Source organism: Carettochelys insculpta, chromosome 10, assembly GCF_033958435.1.
Source record: "Carettochelys insculpta isolate YL-2023 chromosome 10, ASM3395843v1, whole genome shotgun sequence".
NCBI lineage: Eukaryota > Metazoa > Chordata > Testudines > Carettochelyidae > Carettochelys > Carettochelys insculpta.
In genome coordinates, this window is record NC_134146.1 from 42,988,049 (window position 1) to 43,006,877 (window position 18,829).

General features: G+C 41.8%; 1 protein-coding gene across 2 annotated transcripts in view; it reads right to left on the reverse strand.

The window, feature by feature from the left end:
* Positions 1-1,859: 1,859 nt before the first annotated feature.
* The window catches only part of PEX5L (peroxisomal biogenesis factor 5 like), a 65,789-nt gene continuing 48,819 nt past the window's right edge, over positions 1,860-18,829 (reverse strand). For both annotated transcript variants that reach the window (XM_075004047.1, XM_075004046.1), the window contains 7 exons: positions 18,426-18,542; positions 17,192-17,335; positions 13,320-13,390; positions 10,214-10,411; positions 6,196-6,361; positions 5,687-5,844; positions 1,860-2,245 (listed from right to left, as the gene is read on the reverse strand). In XM_075004047.1, coding sequence (XP_074860148.1) covers positions 2,041-2,245; positions 5,687-5,844; positions 6,196-6,361; positions 10,214-10,411; positions 13,320-13,390; positions 17,192-17,335; positions 18,426-18,542 — 1,059 coding nt within the window. In that variant the 3' untranslated portion in view covers positions 1,860-2,040. The remainder of the gene's footprint in view (positions 2,246-5,686; positions 5,845-6,195; positions 6,362-10,213; positions 10,412-13,319; positions 13,391-17,191; positions 17,336-18,425; positions 18,543-18,829) is intronic.

Below are 18,829 nucleotides of genomic sequence, written 5' to 3' on the forward strand. Positions count from 1 at the left end.
TTTGCCACTGATTTCGGTCAGAGCACGATCAACCTCTATAGCCTCTCCGCTGCAGTTCTTTATCAGGCAAATCTTTTCACTTCAGTGGAAGTTTTCCCCTAATTATGGCCTGTAGAGATCCACTCTTAAATAGACTCTTCTTTACTTCCTGTGGAAAGCTGAAGGAAGAGATTATTTTTTAAAGATGACACCTGCCTCCAGTTAATCTGTTTTATTTTTTTCATGTGTGTAAATCTACCCGTACATGTATAATAAATGTTCTATTCACTTCAGGTTATACTTGATCCCCTATTTCCATTTTTACACACTAGGGGTGCGTCTACACTACCCAGCTACTTCGAAGTAGCTGGTGCAACGTCGAACTAGCATGCGTTGCATCTACACGCACCGTGCACTATTTCGATGTTGAAATCAACGTTAGGCAGTGAGACGTCGAAATCGCTATTCCCATCCAGAGATGGGAATAGCGCCCTACTTCAACGTTGAATGTTGAAGTAGGGTTTGTGTAGATGATCCGCATCCTGCTACATCGAAATAGCAGGGTCCTCCATGGCAGCCATCAGCTGAGGGGTTGAGAGACGATCTGTCCAGCCCCTGGAGGGCTCTATGGTCGCTGCCTGCAGCAGCCCTTAGCCCAGGGCTTCTGGCTGCTACTGCTGCAGCTGGGGGTCCATGCTGTGTGCATGGGGTCCGCAATGGGTTGTTGGCTCTGTGGACCTCATGCTGTGCAGGCTGAGAGTATCTGGGAGGGGCCCTTTAAGGGAGCAGCTTCCTCTTGCCCCAGAAGGGCTAGTCCAGCCTGTGACCCCATCCGCAGGCTTTGCTGTCCCCTTATTTCGATGGAGAGTGCTTGTATGTGTGGACACTCTGCATTTCCTTCTGGGGTGGCTTCTTTTGACGTTCCCTGTCACTACTTCGACATTGAACGTTGACGGCACCAGTCCTGGAGGATGTGTAGATGATGTGTGTCCAAGTAGCCTATTTCGATGTTCTTACTTCGAAATAGGCTACTTTGACGTAGTGTGCTAGTGTAGACGTAGCCTAGGATTTGGAAAGCACTCTGTCTACTCCTCAAGAAGTTATATTTGGTCCTTTATGCCAACATGGCTATAGATAGAGCTTTACATCTTTTGTTCCTACTTTAAAACTAAATAAAAGCATGACATCCATTTACAAAAAGGATTAAAGTGCTTTTGCACATGCACAGGCCCTAAACCTACCAGGACCTTCACATAGGCAGAGTCCTGCTTTTCACAGGATTGGGGCCATAATGAGTACAATCAACAAAAATTCTAGTGCAAATTACTGCTTCTGGTTACAGAACTCATCCCTCTAGTAAATAAATGGTCCAGCACTGTAAAACCTCCTTGTGAAGAATTCCTATTGAATTCCATCGCTGAGGGCCTATGAATTGGGTGCAAAAGTAAAACTGAATCCAGGTACCTTTATGAACAAAGCCCTTATTGATTGCCAGCTAAGATAGTCACCGCAAAATATGTCTACTGTACATATACCTCCTGTCAGAGCTATGTGCAATTAGGACCTTGAAGAGAGTGGCAAACAAACCAACCAAAGGTGTAGGAACTCCACATGATAGGGGCATGCAATGTCAGTTTAGTGCAATGAGCAATAAAGTTCCTTGGATGTGCTGCTTCCCACTCTAATGTGCAACAATGATTATTAGATATTGTCTTTAAATATATTTTTCTGTATAGATGTGAGTGTGTATATATATATATATATACACACACACACACATATATATATATATATGTATATCTTGCATGGGATGAAGGTTTTTCAGATGACGACTTCATCTAGGTCAGATCAGCTGCTGTTCATTTCAGTCCTTCATTTGAGTTCAATACTATTTACAAAGTTTTGTGCTTTTGAAGATTTCCAGGAAATGGGTGATGTCTGGTAGAACTTCCCCTAGTGTTCTACAGCTCATGATCTTTTGGAATGTGTCCTGGGTCTTTGTGAAACTGGCAATGAAAGAGTTTTGCATTTCCTGATAAATCTTAGTGACTTGCCTACTTTTTATGGCTCTAGGTTAAAAGCTCTTAATAGAACATCCAGATCACCCAGATTAGCAGCTTGAAATAGTTCTGGCTGGTCCATCATAGACAGAGCGATTCTGAGAGCTGCCCAGATATTGCCTGAAATTTCTGGCTGGGGAACCTGCTGTTGATTCCTGCTCTTTCTTTGCAAGCTGAGAGCAGTGAGAAAATTGCTGACAGCCTCTCTGTGGGGGAAGAAAAGAAAAGCAACATGCACTTATTACAATACAATCTCTTTTGTTTAAAATAGTCTATTTTGTCTTCCTTTTAAGGCATTCCAGTAAAATCAAACACATTATCTGACAACGTGGGAGACTACAGTCTCTTTATAGTATTCTTGCTTGATCTGCCTTTTAACAGTTCTGGATAAAAGTATTACGGCAGGAATTTATTGTTATGTATCAAAAAGGCTGCAGCTGGCATAGTAATGCAGAGGTGAAAATTCCGCCAGGCACTTGAGTAGGTACTTTACTGGGGTTATGAATTCCATTAAAGGCACACCTTGTTATCTTAATTGTATTTTTGACACTTCGGACTCTGGCTGTGTCTACAGTACAGCAATCTGTTCCAGCCAGATCTTTGTCTACAGATCATGTCCACTCACAAAAGTGGATCGAAAAAGCAATCTGCTCGGTTGACAGAGAGTGGCCAGACTGCCTGGCCACTCTCTTGACAGAAGGGCCACCTGGAAGCTCAGCAAACAGGGCAGCCTGTTGACAAAGGGCCACCCCCGCCCCCGCCGCCTCCGATTGTCTACATGGCTTTTTTGTTTACAGGAAACTGTCGATGAAGGCATTATTCCTAAATGCATAGAGGCTCAACACAGCCGATGGAGGTGCTGGGTTTTGTTGACAGTCTGTTGACAAAGCGCACTTTGCATGTAGATGGTCTGTGGGTTATTCCGATAAAACCCTGGTTTTACCAGAAAAACCCTCTTGTATAAACCTTCTCGCATAGCCTTTATGCATAGACCTGGATTTTAACCTTGATTCACAGAGAACCTGGCCTGTGTATGTAATGTGTATGAAGCCAGAGACTTCCTGAAAAGGGATTTATGGAGAGACACTTTTTCCTGTTTTATGATTGGATAGGCATGTGTAGATGGTCCAGTTGTTTGAGTACCGACTTGTGGCACCCAAGTTCAATTCCATCATCCATCACAGATTGTTTGGGTAAGTCACTTAGTTTCTCTTAACCTCAGCTCCCCTTCTTTAAAATGGAAAACAGCACTTGTGAGGATAAATACTTTGATTGTAAGGTGCCTGGGGATTGCAGTGATTGCAGCCAAATAAAAACCTAAGATAGAAAAGAACAAAGCCAGCTGGCACACCAGTCCACTGGCTAGGCACTTTAATGGCAGGCAGGAAAATTAACCACTAAAGGAGAGGACCCCCACTTTAAAGTAAACCAGTGCCTGCAATATGCTTTTAATGGAACATAGGTTTGTGGGATTCATTTCCAAGAAATAAATCGAACTATCTAACTTCCTCCTGAAATAGTTACAAAAGGACACAGTAGCCTAAAAGGCTTAAAAACAGTAGCCTAAAAGGATTAAAAAATAAGCTGCGTCTACACGTGCACGCTACTTCGAAGTAGCGGCACCAACTTCGAAATAGCGCCCGTCGCGTCTACACGCGTCGGGCGCTATTTCGAAGTTAACTTCGACGTTAGGCGGCGAGACGTCGAAGTCGCTAACCTCATGAGGAGATAGGAATAGCGCCCTACTTCGACGTTCAACGTCGAAGTAGGGACCGTGTAGACGATCCGCGTCCCGCAACGTCAAAATTGCTGGGTCCTCCATGGCGGCCATCAGCTGGGGGGTTGAGAGATGCTCTCTCTCCAGCCCCTGCGGGGCTCTATGGTCACCATGGGCAGCAGCCCTTAGCCCAGGGCTTCTGGCTGCTTCTGCGGCAGCTGGGGATCTATGCTGCAGGCACAGGGTCTGCAACCAGTTGTCAGCTCTGTGTATCTTGTGTTGTTTAGTGCAACTGTGTCTGGGAGGGGCCCTTTAAGGGAGCGGCTGGCTGTTGAGTCCGCCCTGTGACCCTGTCTGCAGCTGTGCCTGGCATCCCTATTTCGATGTGTGCTACTTTGACGTGTAGACGTTCCCTCGCTGCGCCTATTTCGATGTTGGGCTGAGCAACGTCGAAGTTGAACATCGACGTTGCCAGCCCTGGAGGACGTGTAGACGTTATTCATCGAAATAGACTATTTTGATGTTGGCTGCACGTGTAGACGTAGCCATAGACACCAACATGTGTAGCTGTTTTCTTTTTAAATCTGACTCCATTTTTGAATAACTGGGTTTGGTTTGCAGCTCTGTGAGCTTTGTATATGAACATATTCTAGAATCTGGCCCAAAATCACCATTTTGAAAGCTGCCTGTATTGAGTGTGAAGCTGTTAAAAAATAGATAGTGTACTTTATGTTAAGACATCCCTTTCCCAGTAAAGGTTTATCTTATTGGGGAGTTATTCTGGAATATTTAATCCTGATTAACTGCATGTGCAGGTGCTGTTATTCTGGAATAAGAGCTCCGTATTCCCAATTAGATAAATCCACTTTGGAATAAGGCACTATTGTTCTAGACTAAGAGTGTCTACATACGGAGTTAATCATCAATAATTAGTCCAATTAAAATTCACACCCCACTTTCTTCTGTCTTAATTTTCATGTGTAGTCGAGCCTTAAAACTAACATGGTTCAATCTATATTTCAAGTGGGCATCGGCATTTCTTTGTCGTTTTGTTTTATTTCATCTTTGTGAGTAGAGATATAAATGATACTAGCCATTGGCCTCACCAGTTTGCCTGTCTGATACAGTATGTTATGTATCATTAATTATGAAAAATGTCATAATGATACTAACTGTTTACTTCACAATTTGCTCATTTTGGGCACAGGAAATTACCAGTGGGTTTCATTTTCACATTCATGGTGTTGCATTATTCGTGTTTCACATATAGCAAAGAAAGATTTGATGTTTTAAAATCAACTGTTTTCATTACTAAAACAGAAATATTTCTATTGATTTTAAGTTTTGTAGAAAATACCACTTGCAGTGCTTTGAAAATCTCAAAAGAAGTTTAGTGTTTTTCAGAAGTAGATTTCAAGACACTGAGCAAAGGAAGGTGACATAGTATTCTCATTTGAAATAGCAGGACAAGTCTGACAGGTCAAGGTAGTTGCCCAAGGAAATGCAGAAGGCCATGGAAGAGCCAGGGGATGAACTCAAAATTTCCAATATTTTGTCAAAAATTTTCCATTAACGTTTTTCCAATGAAAATGGCTATGTCAAAATGGAATTTTCCTACTGGGACTAATTCATCTGCTTAAGTACCTTGCTGAACAGGAGCCTTAAATTTTTAACATACCCTTCAATTGCTTTATTATATTGTACAATGAGTTGGCGTGCAGAAAGGGTAACTCTATATCTATCTAAAGTATCTAATCTATCTAATCTTCCATAGCACTTCACAAATATTCATCCAAACATTATAACAATATCTTAAATTAAAGATCAATATGCAAATTATGTAAATTTTTAGCTCAAAAATAAAATATTCAGTTTTTAGAAACCGACCTTACTTTTCACTTTAAATATTAACATTATTCTCATAACTCACCTGTAAGCTCCTAAATTGATGCAGCTTATTCCGAGATTGTATCTGGACCTAATGAAGCCTGGCTGAATTTCTAAAGCTCTAGTGTAGGCCTCCACAGCTTCCTCACTTCGATCGCCGTTTGCCAAGGTTGCGCCAAGACGATTCCATAATGTATAGTCCTGATAACAGAATGAGAGGTTTCTACAACTGGTTTAAGGCAAAGGAATGTGAGAACTTCCCCTCCCCTAGAGCAAGGAAGAGTACAGAAAATCCTTGTACCCTCTGTTAATTGGTGTGAAATGTGAGGTTCTGACTCATGATTCTAGACAACTAATCAGCATGCAGCCAAAAACTGGACACACATAAATCTGCTTCTCAGTAAGACTCTCTTACAATTAACATTTCCATTTCAGGTGTTAAAATTTTAATGGCAGAAGAGATAGCTCATTAATAATGGTCATCTTGGAGTGGGAAAGAAAGAGAGTGGCTTGTAAAATCAAACTTTTTTAATACAAAATTATAAAAGGTACCTCTGGCCGAACAGTTAAGGCAGCATTAAATGCATCTATTGCTCTGTTAAATTCTCTATTGAGGTGGAAGAGCACACCAAGTCCTGTTTGCAAGTCAGGGTCTATCATTTCACCATTCTGATGAGCTGCCTCCAGATATAATTCCTTTACTTCTTCAAGTAATGAACTGGAAAAGGGTGAAAAATAAAACCAAGCTGCATCTTAAGAGTTCTTTGTAAATGCTGCACCATCTACTACACAACCAGGAATTCAAGTCTTTATACTTCTGTAAACCATGTCAAGTAGACATCTTCATGTTGATTATTGTAATATCTTATCCTGACTCTGTTTGAGAACTGACTTTCCTTACTTTCATCCCCATTTGCCAAGGTTTAGAAGCATTAAGACAACTGCTGCTGAAAATTCAGGCATATCCAAAATATGGGCCGTTAGTGCTATGGAAGCAGGATCAGTTTGGTTTGGTGCCTTGAAAAATAGAATAGGTTAAAGCAAGGAAACCAGGCTGACAAAAATGGTGGGCAATCTCCAAGTCTCAGATAAAGATTCTGAAATCTACAGCCAAGATTTCAAAGACAGATGCCAAAATTTAGAATCCTAAATTCACAGATGTTGAATTAGGCCCACTAGAGCACACTTCATCATTCAACAGAAGGTCCCTATTTTATTGTTACTCAGTCAAAATGATCTTGCTAGCACAAGGCTTGTTGATTACAAAATGGCACTAAATGGACTCATGCAGCATTTTGGGTCTAGGAAGCAGTTGCTGACAATATTAAACAGTTCACAAATAAATATCTTCTGCCACCAATATAAGGGGAAATCATACTTTATACCAACTACCTATTTAGATAGACCATTTAGACCAGCAGTGTCCAATAGGAATACAAAGATTGCCATGCCTGTGGTTGTCGTTTTTCCATAGTCGCCGCATTATATTATACAAAACTTTGTAGAGCCAGGCACTCCCAGCTCTCTCTCTGAATAAATCCCCTTCCCCTCCCCCAGAGCCAAGCACCCCCAGGCTTCCCCTGTGCTAACTGAATGCCCTCCCCCCAGAGCCAGGCACCTCCAGCTCTCCCCTACCCCGTTCTAATTCAATGCCAATTACTCACCAGAGCAGCCAGGGCTGCTGCCCCTTCTGCCAAGTGCTTCTCCCACCAAGCAGTGGGGTGTGTGCGCGGACAGCAACCCCTGCGTGCAGCTCTCAGGTGGAGCCGCATTTAAAGGCTCTAAGAGCCATATGCGGCTTGAGAGCTGCGGGTTGGCCACCCCCCTATTCGCCACAACACAGTGTCCTATTTGCTGCAAGTGGCAAACATACTGGACGCTTCTGATTAGACCAATTATCCTGGCAATTAAAGAGATCAGTAGGTCTAATGTCAGTATCAGGCAAATTAGTGGAAAGCATACTAAAGAATAAAACTGTCAGACACATAGATGAACATAATTTGTTGGGGAAAAGTCAACACAGTTTCTGTAAAATGAATTCTTGCCTTACTAATCTACTAGAGTTCTTTGAGGTGATCAATAAGCATGTGGACAAGGGGGATCCAGTGGATATAAAATGCTTAGATTTCCAAAAAGCCTTTGACAAGGACCCTCACTAAAGGCTCTTAAGTAAAGTAAGCTGTCATGGAATAAGAGGGAAGGTATTCTCATGGACTGATAACAGGTTAAAAGACAGAAAACAATGGTTAGGAATAAATGGAAAGTTTTCAGAATGGAGAGGAGTAACTGGTGGTGTTTCCCAAGGGTCCGTACTGGGGTCAATCCTATTCAACCTATCTATAAATGATCCGGAGAAAGGGGTGAACAGTGAGGTGTCAAAATTTGCCAATAATACTAAATTGCTCAAGATAGTTAAGAAAAACAGACTGTAAAGACCTTCAAAAAGATCTCACAAAGCCCTGTGATTGGGCCAGAAAATGGCGAATGAAATTTGATGTTGATAAATGTGAAGTAATGCACATTGGAAAAGATAATGCCAACTGTATGTGCAAAATGATGGGGACTAATTTAGCTACGACCACTCAAGAGAGAGACCTTGGAGTCAATGTAGATAGTTCTCTGAAAACATCCACTCAATATGCAGCAGCAGTCATAAAAGCAAACAGACTGTTAGGAATCATTAAAAAGGGGAAAGAGAATAAGACAGAATATCCTATTGATGCTATAGAAATCCTTGGTACCCCCACATCTTGAATATTGCACATAGATGCATTCGCCTCATCTCAAAAAATATATTAGCATTGAAAAAGGTTCAGAAAAGGGCAACAAAACTGATTAGGGGTTTGGAATGGGTGCCATATGAAGAAAAATTAAAAAGACTGGTACTTTTCAGCTTAGAAAAGACGTGATGGGGGGTGTTGATAGATAGATAAAGGTTTATAAAATCATGAAGTATGGAAAAAAATGAATAAGAAAAATTATTTATTTGTTGCCCTAACCTAAGAACTAGGGGGCACCAAATGAAATTAAAAGGTAGGTTTAAAACTAACAAAAGGAAGTTTTTCTTCAGACAGCACAGGGTTGGTCTTTGGAACTCCTTGCCAGAGGATGTTGTGACAACCAGGACTTTAACAGGGTTCAAAACAAGAACTAGTTAAATTCATGGAGGTTAGGTCTATCAATGGCTATTGGTCAGGATGGGTAGGAATGGTGTCCCTAGCCTCTGTTTGTCAGAGGCTAGAAATGGATGACATGAGAGGGACCACTTTGATGCTTACGTGTTCTGTTCGCTCCCTCTGGGGCATCTGGCATTGACCTCCATTGGAAGACAGGATACTGGGCTAGATGGACCTTTTGTCTGACCCATATGACTATTTTTAAGTTCTTACCAAAATAACAATAGGAACTGGTGGTAAAGAGAAAGTTTACCTTCTAATGCAGCTCAACTTCTAAATATTCCGAGTAGACGATGTGCTTGTGTGCATTCATATGGATACCATAACACATTTAAAAACATTTTTCTGATTCAGTGATGTAATTACTTTAACTAGAATTGTTTTTCTTACTCTTTCTGGACAGTATTACAAAGAATATTGTAATGCCTTTCTATAAATCAGTGGTAATCATCTGGCATACTTTGTGCAATACTGGTTTCCCTTCTCAGAAAAAGATATTACAAGATTAGAGGGGTTCAGAGGAGAGCAATGATAAAGGATCTGCAAAAACTCTTATTTAAAAGGTTCAGATTGTATAGAAAGACACTGGGGAATTGCTGTGGACAAGAATTTAGCAAGGTTCCCTAAGAGCGATTGAAAATGTATGTGGGTATCAAGAACACCCAGAGTTATAACTAATCAGTTTTGTTGAAGGGATAATAAATCTCACACATCAAGGATTAAACTAATCTCTGACTATTAGAGACCTGAATGAGACCCAATAAACGGAAGATTATCCCATGTACACTTGCTGGAGGACACTTACACTTTCCTATGAAGCAGCTGATCCAGGCTACTGTCAAAAACAGGATAAAGAACTTGATGGCCCTTGGGTCTTACCAGGGATTACAATTCTTATGTCCCTATGGGTACTGACAGTGAAAAACCCATTACAATCAACATACTACACTGACTACAGTGAACATCTATGCAACACGCTCTCTAAGAAACTGAGGAACCACTTGATCAAAATCCTTTACAATAAACAAAAGATGATCAAAAATGAACTCTCTGAACTTGAAATTATCATCAACGAACAGGCATCCACGCAAGACCCCACAATACGAGGCTTTACCAGTGCCAGACAAGATATTTATAAAACACACTTCCTCTTTCTACAAAAAAGAAAAGAGAATAAATTTTCTTCATTACTTCATTCCTCAGGATACTTCAACCACAATAACAGTAGCTCAGCCAACAACATTGTTAAACTTATGTCCCTATGTAACTTAAAAATATCTCTTGAGCAGCACACTGTACATTTGAGAAATTCCATTGAAATCAATGGAAATGAGAAACCAAAAGACCTTAGAGAATCAGAGCCTAACATCTTCAGGATGTTAATCCAGGTTTACCTTTCTTTTGATGACGCAGACATTCTCCTGGTAAGTGGTGGAGACCCTCTTTTGCTCTTCATTATATACTTGTATTTTGGGTTTTGCTTTAACCAGTTTGTTAAAGCTTCACAGGCCTCCTGTTGATGGCCAGTATTAGTGTAGCTCACAGCCAAAGCCATCAAAGCTTTTAAGTTGTTTGGCTGCAGCTGCAAGCACCTAAGCAGAGAAAAAAAATATCTTTAGTTTCTTTTAGCAAAATGCAGCTCATCAGTTTTTCCAATGTACAGCCTGCTCCTGTAAGCCTTACTCACAAAGTACTGAGAGTGGCTTCCATGGGACTGCCCATGTATGTAAAGAACCACTCATGTGAGTAAGGACTGCGGAATCTTAGAGCAGGGAATGTGCCTTGTTTTTGTGTGTTATGTGCCAGCCGTGCCTATGGCATTATGTAAATAAAAACCAAAAATGCCCCACATTTTCTGTTTTTAGCATGTCATCGTGAATGTGGGAGGATGACTTTTTTAATAGCACCTGCCTCATAAACAAATACAAGATTTTGAGTAGTGACGGGCCACCTAGTGCAGTGAGTGGGCTGCTAGATTGTCGTAACCAAGATGGGTAGTTTTGCGAACTGTGCTTTTGTACCTAGAATTTGTGGGATGTGCTGATTGAATTACAGCAGCACTTTGATTGGATGCAGGGGAGAGTCCATGGCTCTTACGGTGCAGGTTGTGTGGAATCAGCTTGTATTTCACTTCATGGGCCCTTGCTTTACATGCGTTTAAGTTCAGTAACACTGGTAAGGAAAAAACTACACAGATGGAAACCAGCAGAATTGGGCAAATATGTGCGTGGGCAAAGGTAAAAACAAAAAGTATCATACATGGAACCCCAATGTGCTGCAGGCTGCCCACCGCTACTTTTGAGCAATCTACAAGTGGGAAGTTATATAAGGTATTTTCCTCTGTAAAAAGATATGCTGTAGATTGAAACCAAACCCACTCTTTTCAATAGAACTTTTGGGTCAGATTCTGCTCTCTGCTATGGTTTTCTCAAGCCGGTAGCTTAGTGGTTTGAGCATTGGCCTACTAAACCCAGGGTTGTATGTCTAATCCTTGAGGGGGCCATTTAGGGATCTGAGGCAAATAGATTAAAAAATAAATAAATCTGTCAGGAATGGGGATAGGTCCTGCTGTGAGGGCAGGGGACTTGATGATCTTTGAAGGTCCCTTCCAGTTCTATGAGATAGGTATAGCTCCAGAGTTGACCAACTGACTTCCCTATTTTCTCCAGCTTTTCACCAGAGAGGAATCTGGTCCACTGTATCTGTCAGTGGCATGGTTGTGTATTTCACACTATGGCTACGTCTACACGTGAAGCCAACATCGAAATAGGCTATTTTTCGATGAATAACGTCTACACGTCCTCCAGGGCTGGCAACGTCGATGTTCAACTTCGACGTTGCGTGGCACCACATCGAAATAGGCGCTGCGAGGGTACGTCTACACGCCAAAGTAGCACACATCGAAATAAGGGTGCCAGGCACAGCTGCAGACAGGGTCACAGGGAGGACTCAACAGCAAGCCGCTCCCTTAAAGGGCCCCTCCCAGACACAGTTGCACTAAACAACACAAGATACACAGAGCTGACAACTGGTTGCAGACCCTGTGCCTGCAGCATGGATCCCCAGCTGCCGCAGAAGCAGCCAGAAGCCCTGGGCTAAGGGCTGCTGCCCACGGTGACCATAGAGCCCCGCAGGGGCTGGAGAGAGAGCATCTCTCAACCCCCCAGCTGATGGCCGCCATGGAGGACCCAGCAATTTCGACGTTGCGGGACGTGGATCGTCTACATGGTCCCTACTTCGACGTTGAACATCGAAGTAGGGCGCTATTCCGATCCCCTCATGAGGTTAGCGACTTCGACGTCTCGCTGCCTAACGTCGAAGTTAACTTCGAAATAGCGCCCGACGCGTGTAGCTGTGACGGGCGCTATTTCGAAGTTAGTGCTGCTACTTCGAAGTAGTGTGCACGTGTAGACACAGCTTATCAGTGACAAACTTGTCAGGAAACCCTTTAGATTCCTATGAAGGCAAGGAAGCTATTATATTACATATAAATGAGTTACAGTAATTGAAGTATCCTTAGGTAAATTGGCTTGAATGTTAATATAGCTAATGCAATTAAATTTGGAGTGCATACTTGGCTACAAGTGGAATATAGTGCGACAACACTTGTTAAGGATAAAGGCAGGCTAATAAAACTGATATTTAGAAACAGGCATTTACTTAACAGGTATAACATAAGCATTATATTTCCATCAGCCTAGCAATGTTCTCCATCAAATAGTATTCAGTGGCTGACAGGAACTCCTCCAATTAAGGGACCATTTTCATTAAGACAAAAATCTTTAGAAAACAGACAGACATGGCTAGCCCCACCCACTCTGCCCTAGGCTAGGCCCCCTCCTACCTGCAAACTGCTCTTGGCCTGTCGCTGCAGCTGGCTGCTGGAAGGGGTGGGGGCAGCTGGGGATTTGGGTCCGGCAGTACAGCCCACACTTCCTGGTCTCCCTGGTGCTCTGGGACTGGGAAGGCTGGAGCCACATGGCTGCCTAGTAGAAGCCACATTGCTTAGCAATCTGGGATGGGGGGGAGCACATTAGCCTTGGGCAGGGACTAGCCAGCAGCTACAATGTGTGTGTGTGTTGGAGGGGGAGAGCTGGGGGTGTGGAACAGGAACCAGTAGGTACATTGGAGTCAACTCGGTTCTGGTGGGCACCAAAGGGGTGGGATCTTGGGTGGTGGGGGCATGGCTGGAAGAGGCTAGTCCTCCCAAGCCATCCATACACTCTGTGCCCACATGTGACATGTAGTTTTTTTGTGTTTACATTTATTTAATATATTATTATTAGATTTAATATTGCAATTAAATCCATAGGAATGCAAAATCATCCCTTCTAGAGGGACTGTGAAAACTAGCAGGTGTATATGTCTTCTGTATGCTGGCCTTTCTCCCTCCCTCCTCTAAATATAAAAGGTGAGAACACAAGTGTGAGGTGAAATAGACACAGGCATCCATTAACTGATAGTGACTGGATCCATTATTTTGCGAACATCTTCATCTACCTTTGGAGTGCGACAATAGCTCCCTGCTCGTTTTCATTCTCTGCCTGTGTTATACCAAGAAACTGCCAGGCCTGTAAAAATAATAATTGTTATAATTTTATATGTTCCCAAGTGCAACTGGAATCACAGAGCACTATTCCTGTGCTTGCTTAAATAACTAGATACATATATATACAGCAGCATGTATCCAACACTGGCCCAACTACAGTACTTCGGTTGCCAACACAACAACAATACAAATCACACTGATTTTGGATCTCTTTAGGCCATGTTTATCCAGGTGAAGTTCCACTGAAGTCAAGGGTGATTCTGCACTGACAGGTCCCACACTGTTTCCTCACAGGTGAGGTTTTGCACATTTTCAATTTTGATTGGGCAAGATTTTAACTGAAAATGCCAAAGAAAAATAATGTCACCCTTACAATGAGGGGGATTCTGTAGCATCATTCTGTTGTTTCAGATACATACAGCAGTAGACACGGCAGGAATCAGATGCATATATACGACAAATCCTGTTGATTTTAATTGCAGTGGTAAGTGCCTATCTGAAGACAGATTTTAGAGTATTATGAAAACCAAGCAGTCCCATAGCACCTTAAAGGCTAACAAATTTATTTATTAGCTTTTGTGGGCAAGACCCACTTCTTCAGACTGGAGTAGATAATAAGAATCCAGAGTTTCCCACTGGTTTCTGTGAAGCTATAGCAAGTTGTGACAGCTGATGATCTGTCCCCTTAACATTTTGCACCATACACTTTAGCACAATGAAAGCAATGACCTTCTTTTAAAACAACCATAGATTTCAAGATGGGAAAGGGCTGAATTAAGCCAGGTGATCCCAATCAGCTAATTCAGCTGCAAATGCAGGAAATTTGGACTGTGCAGAAGGCGCTAATTAGAAGGAAGCTCACCTGTGAGGGAACAGGTGTGGCTTCTCTAAAGCCAGGAGGCCCCCCCCACAGCATTATGTGAGAGTACAGGGAAGAAGCCTGTACTCTCCTCTTTGGAAGTGAAGGAGAAGGATGAGCTGGAGGAACCTTAATATGTCTGAGGGCTAGGAGCAGGACTAGGAGCACTGAAGAATGAAAAGCCTGGAGAAGCGCAACAAAAATAGTCCAGGGGTGAGTGTAGTAAAGTTAGTGTAGTTGCAAATGTTCTGTGCTTGCTATAGAGCCTTGGACTTAACTATTGTCTTTAACTGGCTCTTGTTTTTGCTATTCTAGTCTCTATTTCCTTCTTGCAGTCTAGATCATGCATCATATTGCTCCCCAGATATGTGAACTTCTCTAGTTAGATCCTGTCTACACTGATCTTCCCTCCTATTTGCTTATCTCCACATTACAAATATATAACTGTCCTAGAATACTAGAACTGGAAGGGACCTTGAGAGGCCATCGAGTCCAGCCCCCTGCCCTCATGGCAGGACCAAGTACTGTCTAAACCATCCCTGATCTTAAATATCTTCAGCAATGGAGACTGCACAACCTCCCTTGATAATTTACTCCACTGTTTGACCACCCTGACAGTTAGGAACTTTTCCTAATGTCCAACCTAAATCTCCCTTGCTGCAGTTTAAGTCCATTGCATTTTGCTCTATCCTCAGAGGCCAAGAAGAACAAGTTTTCTCCCTCCTCCTTATGACACCCTTTTAGATACTTGAAAACTGTTATCATGTACCCCCTCAATCTTCTCTTTTCCAAACAAAACAAACCCAATTCTTTCAGCCTCTCTTCATAGGTCACGTTCTCTAGACCTTTAATCATTCCTGTTGTTCTTTTCTGGACCCTCTCTAATTTCTCCACATCGTTTTTGAACTGTGGTGCCCAGAACTGGACACAATACTCCAGCTGAGGCCTAACCAGAGTAGAGCAGAAGAATGACTTCTCGTGTCTTGTTCACAACACACCTGTTAATGCATCCCAGAATCATGTTTGTGCGTTTTTTTTGCAACGGCATCACACTGATTCATATTTAGCTTGTGGTCCACTATAACCCCTAGATCCCTTTCTGCAGTAGTCATTCCTAGACAGTCTCTTCCCATTCTGTATGTGTGACACTGGTTGTTCCTTCCCAAGTGGAGTACTTTGCATTTGTCCTTATTAAACTTCATCCTGTTTACCTCAGACCATTTCTCCAATTTATCCAGGTCATTTTGAATTATGACCCTGTCTTCCAAAGCAGTTGCAACTCCTCTCAGTTTGGTATCATCTGCAAACTTAATAAGCATACTTTCTATGCCAATAGCTAAATCGTTGATGAAGCTATTGAACAGAACTGGTCCTAAAACAGACCCCTGCGGAACCCCACTTGTTATACTTTTCCAGCAGGATTGAGAAGAATTAACTACTGAGTATGGTTATCCAACCAATTATGCACCCACCTTATAGTAGCCTCATCTAAGTTGTATTTGCCTTGTTTGTTTATAAGAATATCATGTGAGACCGTATGAAATGCTTTACTGAAGTCTAGATATACCACATCCACAGCTTCTCCCCTATCTGCAAGGCTTGTTATCCCATCAAAGAAAGCTATCAGATTGGTTTGACATAATTCATTCTTTACAAATCCATGCTGCCCCTTCCCTATCACCATACCACCTTCCAAGTGCTTGCAGATGATTTCTTTAATTACCCGCTCCATTATCTTTCCTGGCAAAGAAGTTAAGCTGGTTGTCCTGTAGTTTCCTGGGTTATTCTTATTCCCCTTTTTATAGATGGGCACTATATTTGCCCTTTTCCGTCTTCTGGAATCTCTCCTGTCTCCCATGGTTTTCCAAAAATGATAGCTAAAGGCGCAGATACCTTCTCTATCAGCTTCTTGAGAATTCTGGGATGTCATACACTACCTTTTCGCATTTATGTACTTTGTTTTTTTCTAGTTAACAAATAGAACCATTGTTCAATCATTTCTTCCAAGAACGCCCCATTCTCTAATAGCTGAGTCTAAAACCTCTTGGTCTGTAGATGGCACAATGGATAACTGCTTCCTTTTTTGTTTAAGCAAGTAGGGGTAAATATAACAATTCTCTGTACCCATTACAATTAACTTCTGTTTCCTATCTCAGAATCTTCCATTTCCTTTCCCATTAGCGAGCATTCCCATGTGTTGCTAAGACTTAGTTGTTTATGAACAGACAAGCCATGTTTCCCAGGAACCTAGAGAATATCTTAATTATAGAGCAGGTGGAAATTTTTGGATGACTTATTAAACTGAACAATGGCTTTTTTCCGTACAGTGGAACTTCTTTGTGAAAATCTGTTGAAATACCTCCCTCCCCCCTCAAATTACTTTTAGAAGTATATATTGCACACAGTTGTAACCCTTTTTATTTGCCAGGATTTTTGGTAACTGAAAAGTTTTCATGTGCATCTCAGCTTTTGAATACATGCTTTAATATTTTTAAATCGACTTTCCCTATTATCTTCATATGAAAGCTTGGAAGTTTTGAAACTGCAAGACTAAGTTTTCATTGTTCAATCAGCTCTGCTTACTTCATGCATTCATTCAAAGTTTATGATACTCCATACACATTGCTACCTTCCCACTTTTTCATGTAATCTTCATTTGCGAAAGGTTTTGACTTTAAATACTCCGTTTTTGCTCTTCTTGGTGAAGTGAACAACAAGAAGTCCTGTGGCACCTTATAGACTAACGGATATTTTGGAGCATAAGCTTCTGTGGGCAAAGACCTGCTTCATCAGGGTCTCTGCCCATGAAAGCTTATGCTCCAAAATATCCGTTAGTCTATAAGGTGCCCCAGGACTTCTTGTTATCGAAGATACAGATTAACATGGCTACCTCTCTGATATTTAATGAAGTGAGACACTTGCAGTTACTTCCCCTCCCTCAGTAAAGAATAGAGCAGTGAATACCTCTGCATCGCCTGGGTCTTGTAAAATGGCAGCCTCCATGTATAAGATAGTGAGAGGCAGGTCTCCTTCCTTCAGTTTTTTCAGTCCTTCCTCAAAAGCACCAGGCCACTCTCTGAAAGGGTTTTCAGTATGAAAATAATAACCCTGGAGCAGACAGTTAATGGTTCAGTAATGAAACCCAGTAGCAAGCACCATTAAGTACATACAGTTAAATAGCTCATTTCCTAGCTAGGTGTAAACCTTCTTTGCTGTATCAAAGTGGAATGAATGTCCTTGTAAAAATAATGAGGAATCTTGTAACTACTGAGAGACTAACTGATTGATTTGTTAGAGCATAAGCTTTTGTGGGTAAAACTCACTTAATCAGATGGAATGGAGTGGAAATAAAAAGACAAGTGTGTATATATACATAAGAAAATTACTGCCACCCAAAAGTTACTATGCATTGTAAGTTAGGGTGATAAGTCAGGGTAATTGTGACCATTCAATGTAGCTGATGGGCAGAAGTTCCTTTTAAAGTTCCAGTTTAAGAAAGTGTAAAACTCCGGTTTGGATCCAACAACAGTCTGAGGGGGCATGCCTTACTGGCTCTTTGTATTTCCAAGAAAGTATTAGACTTAGTCACTTCCTGCACAGTAGACCTTATCCATATCAGTGAGAACAGGCCAGGTCACAGTTCACATCAAATATGTCAAACCTGGGCATAAAAAACATGGTTTGAGTATTGGCCTGCAAACCCAAGGTTGTGAGATCAGTGCTTGAGGGGGTGATTTGGGGTAAATAGATTTAAAAAAATATCTGTTAGGGATGGTAAGTCCTGCTGTGAGGGCAGAGCTCTGTGCCTGCAGATACTCAGGTGAACAAACAATCTGGTGACCTGCCACCAGCTAACCCTGATGAACAATGTGCAGCCAGCACATCAGAAGTTCTCCGCTCCGATTTAGGATTTGATTTCAAGAGTGTTCAGCAGCTGGTAGCTCCCATTGCAACACTTCTATTCAGATTTTCCAAAGAGGTCAGATCCCAACATGTTCTCAGACTGCTGAGCGCTTGTGATAAGGTGACCTGTATTCAGGGACCTAAATGGGAGCTGAGTTCTTCAGAGAAATTCTCACCTTAGTGGTAGGAAGGGTTTATTTATTTTATTTATTTTTCCTCTTGGAAACACTGAGGTAGGTAATTGCTCTAAAACCTGAATAGGAAGGCTGTCTTGTTAGTGAATTGCTGAGGTTACCTTCTCAGTAGTTGAGACAGTTACGTGGCCACGTGATTCCTGGTTCTCTGAAATCCAGTTTCGCTGAGCCATTTCTTCCCATTCAGCTTGCATCTTATCCCAAAACTCTGTGTCTGACTAGGAAAAAGAGGCAAGGAGAAAAGAGAGAAATTAAAAAGTATCAGAGAGGTAGCCATTTTAGTCTGTATCTTTTGAGAACAAGAAGTCCTGTGGCACCTTATAGACTAACAGATATTTTGCAGCATAAGCTTTCATGGGCAAAGACCTGCTTCATCAGATGCATATACATATTAAAAAAAACTTTCTAAGAAATGCTACAATCCCCAATCTGCTTTTGATCCTCCAAAAATGCAAATTTGGGCATACAGGGTTATCCTCATAAGATCTCAGATGGTGTTAAATTT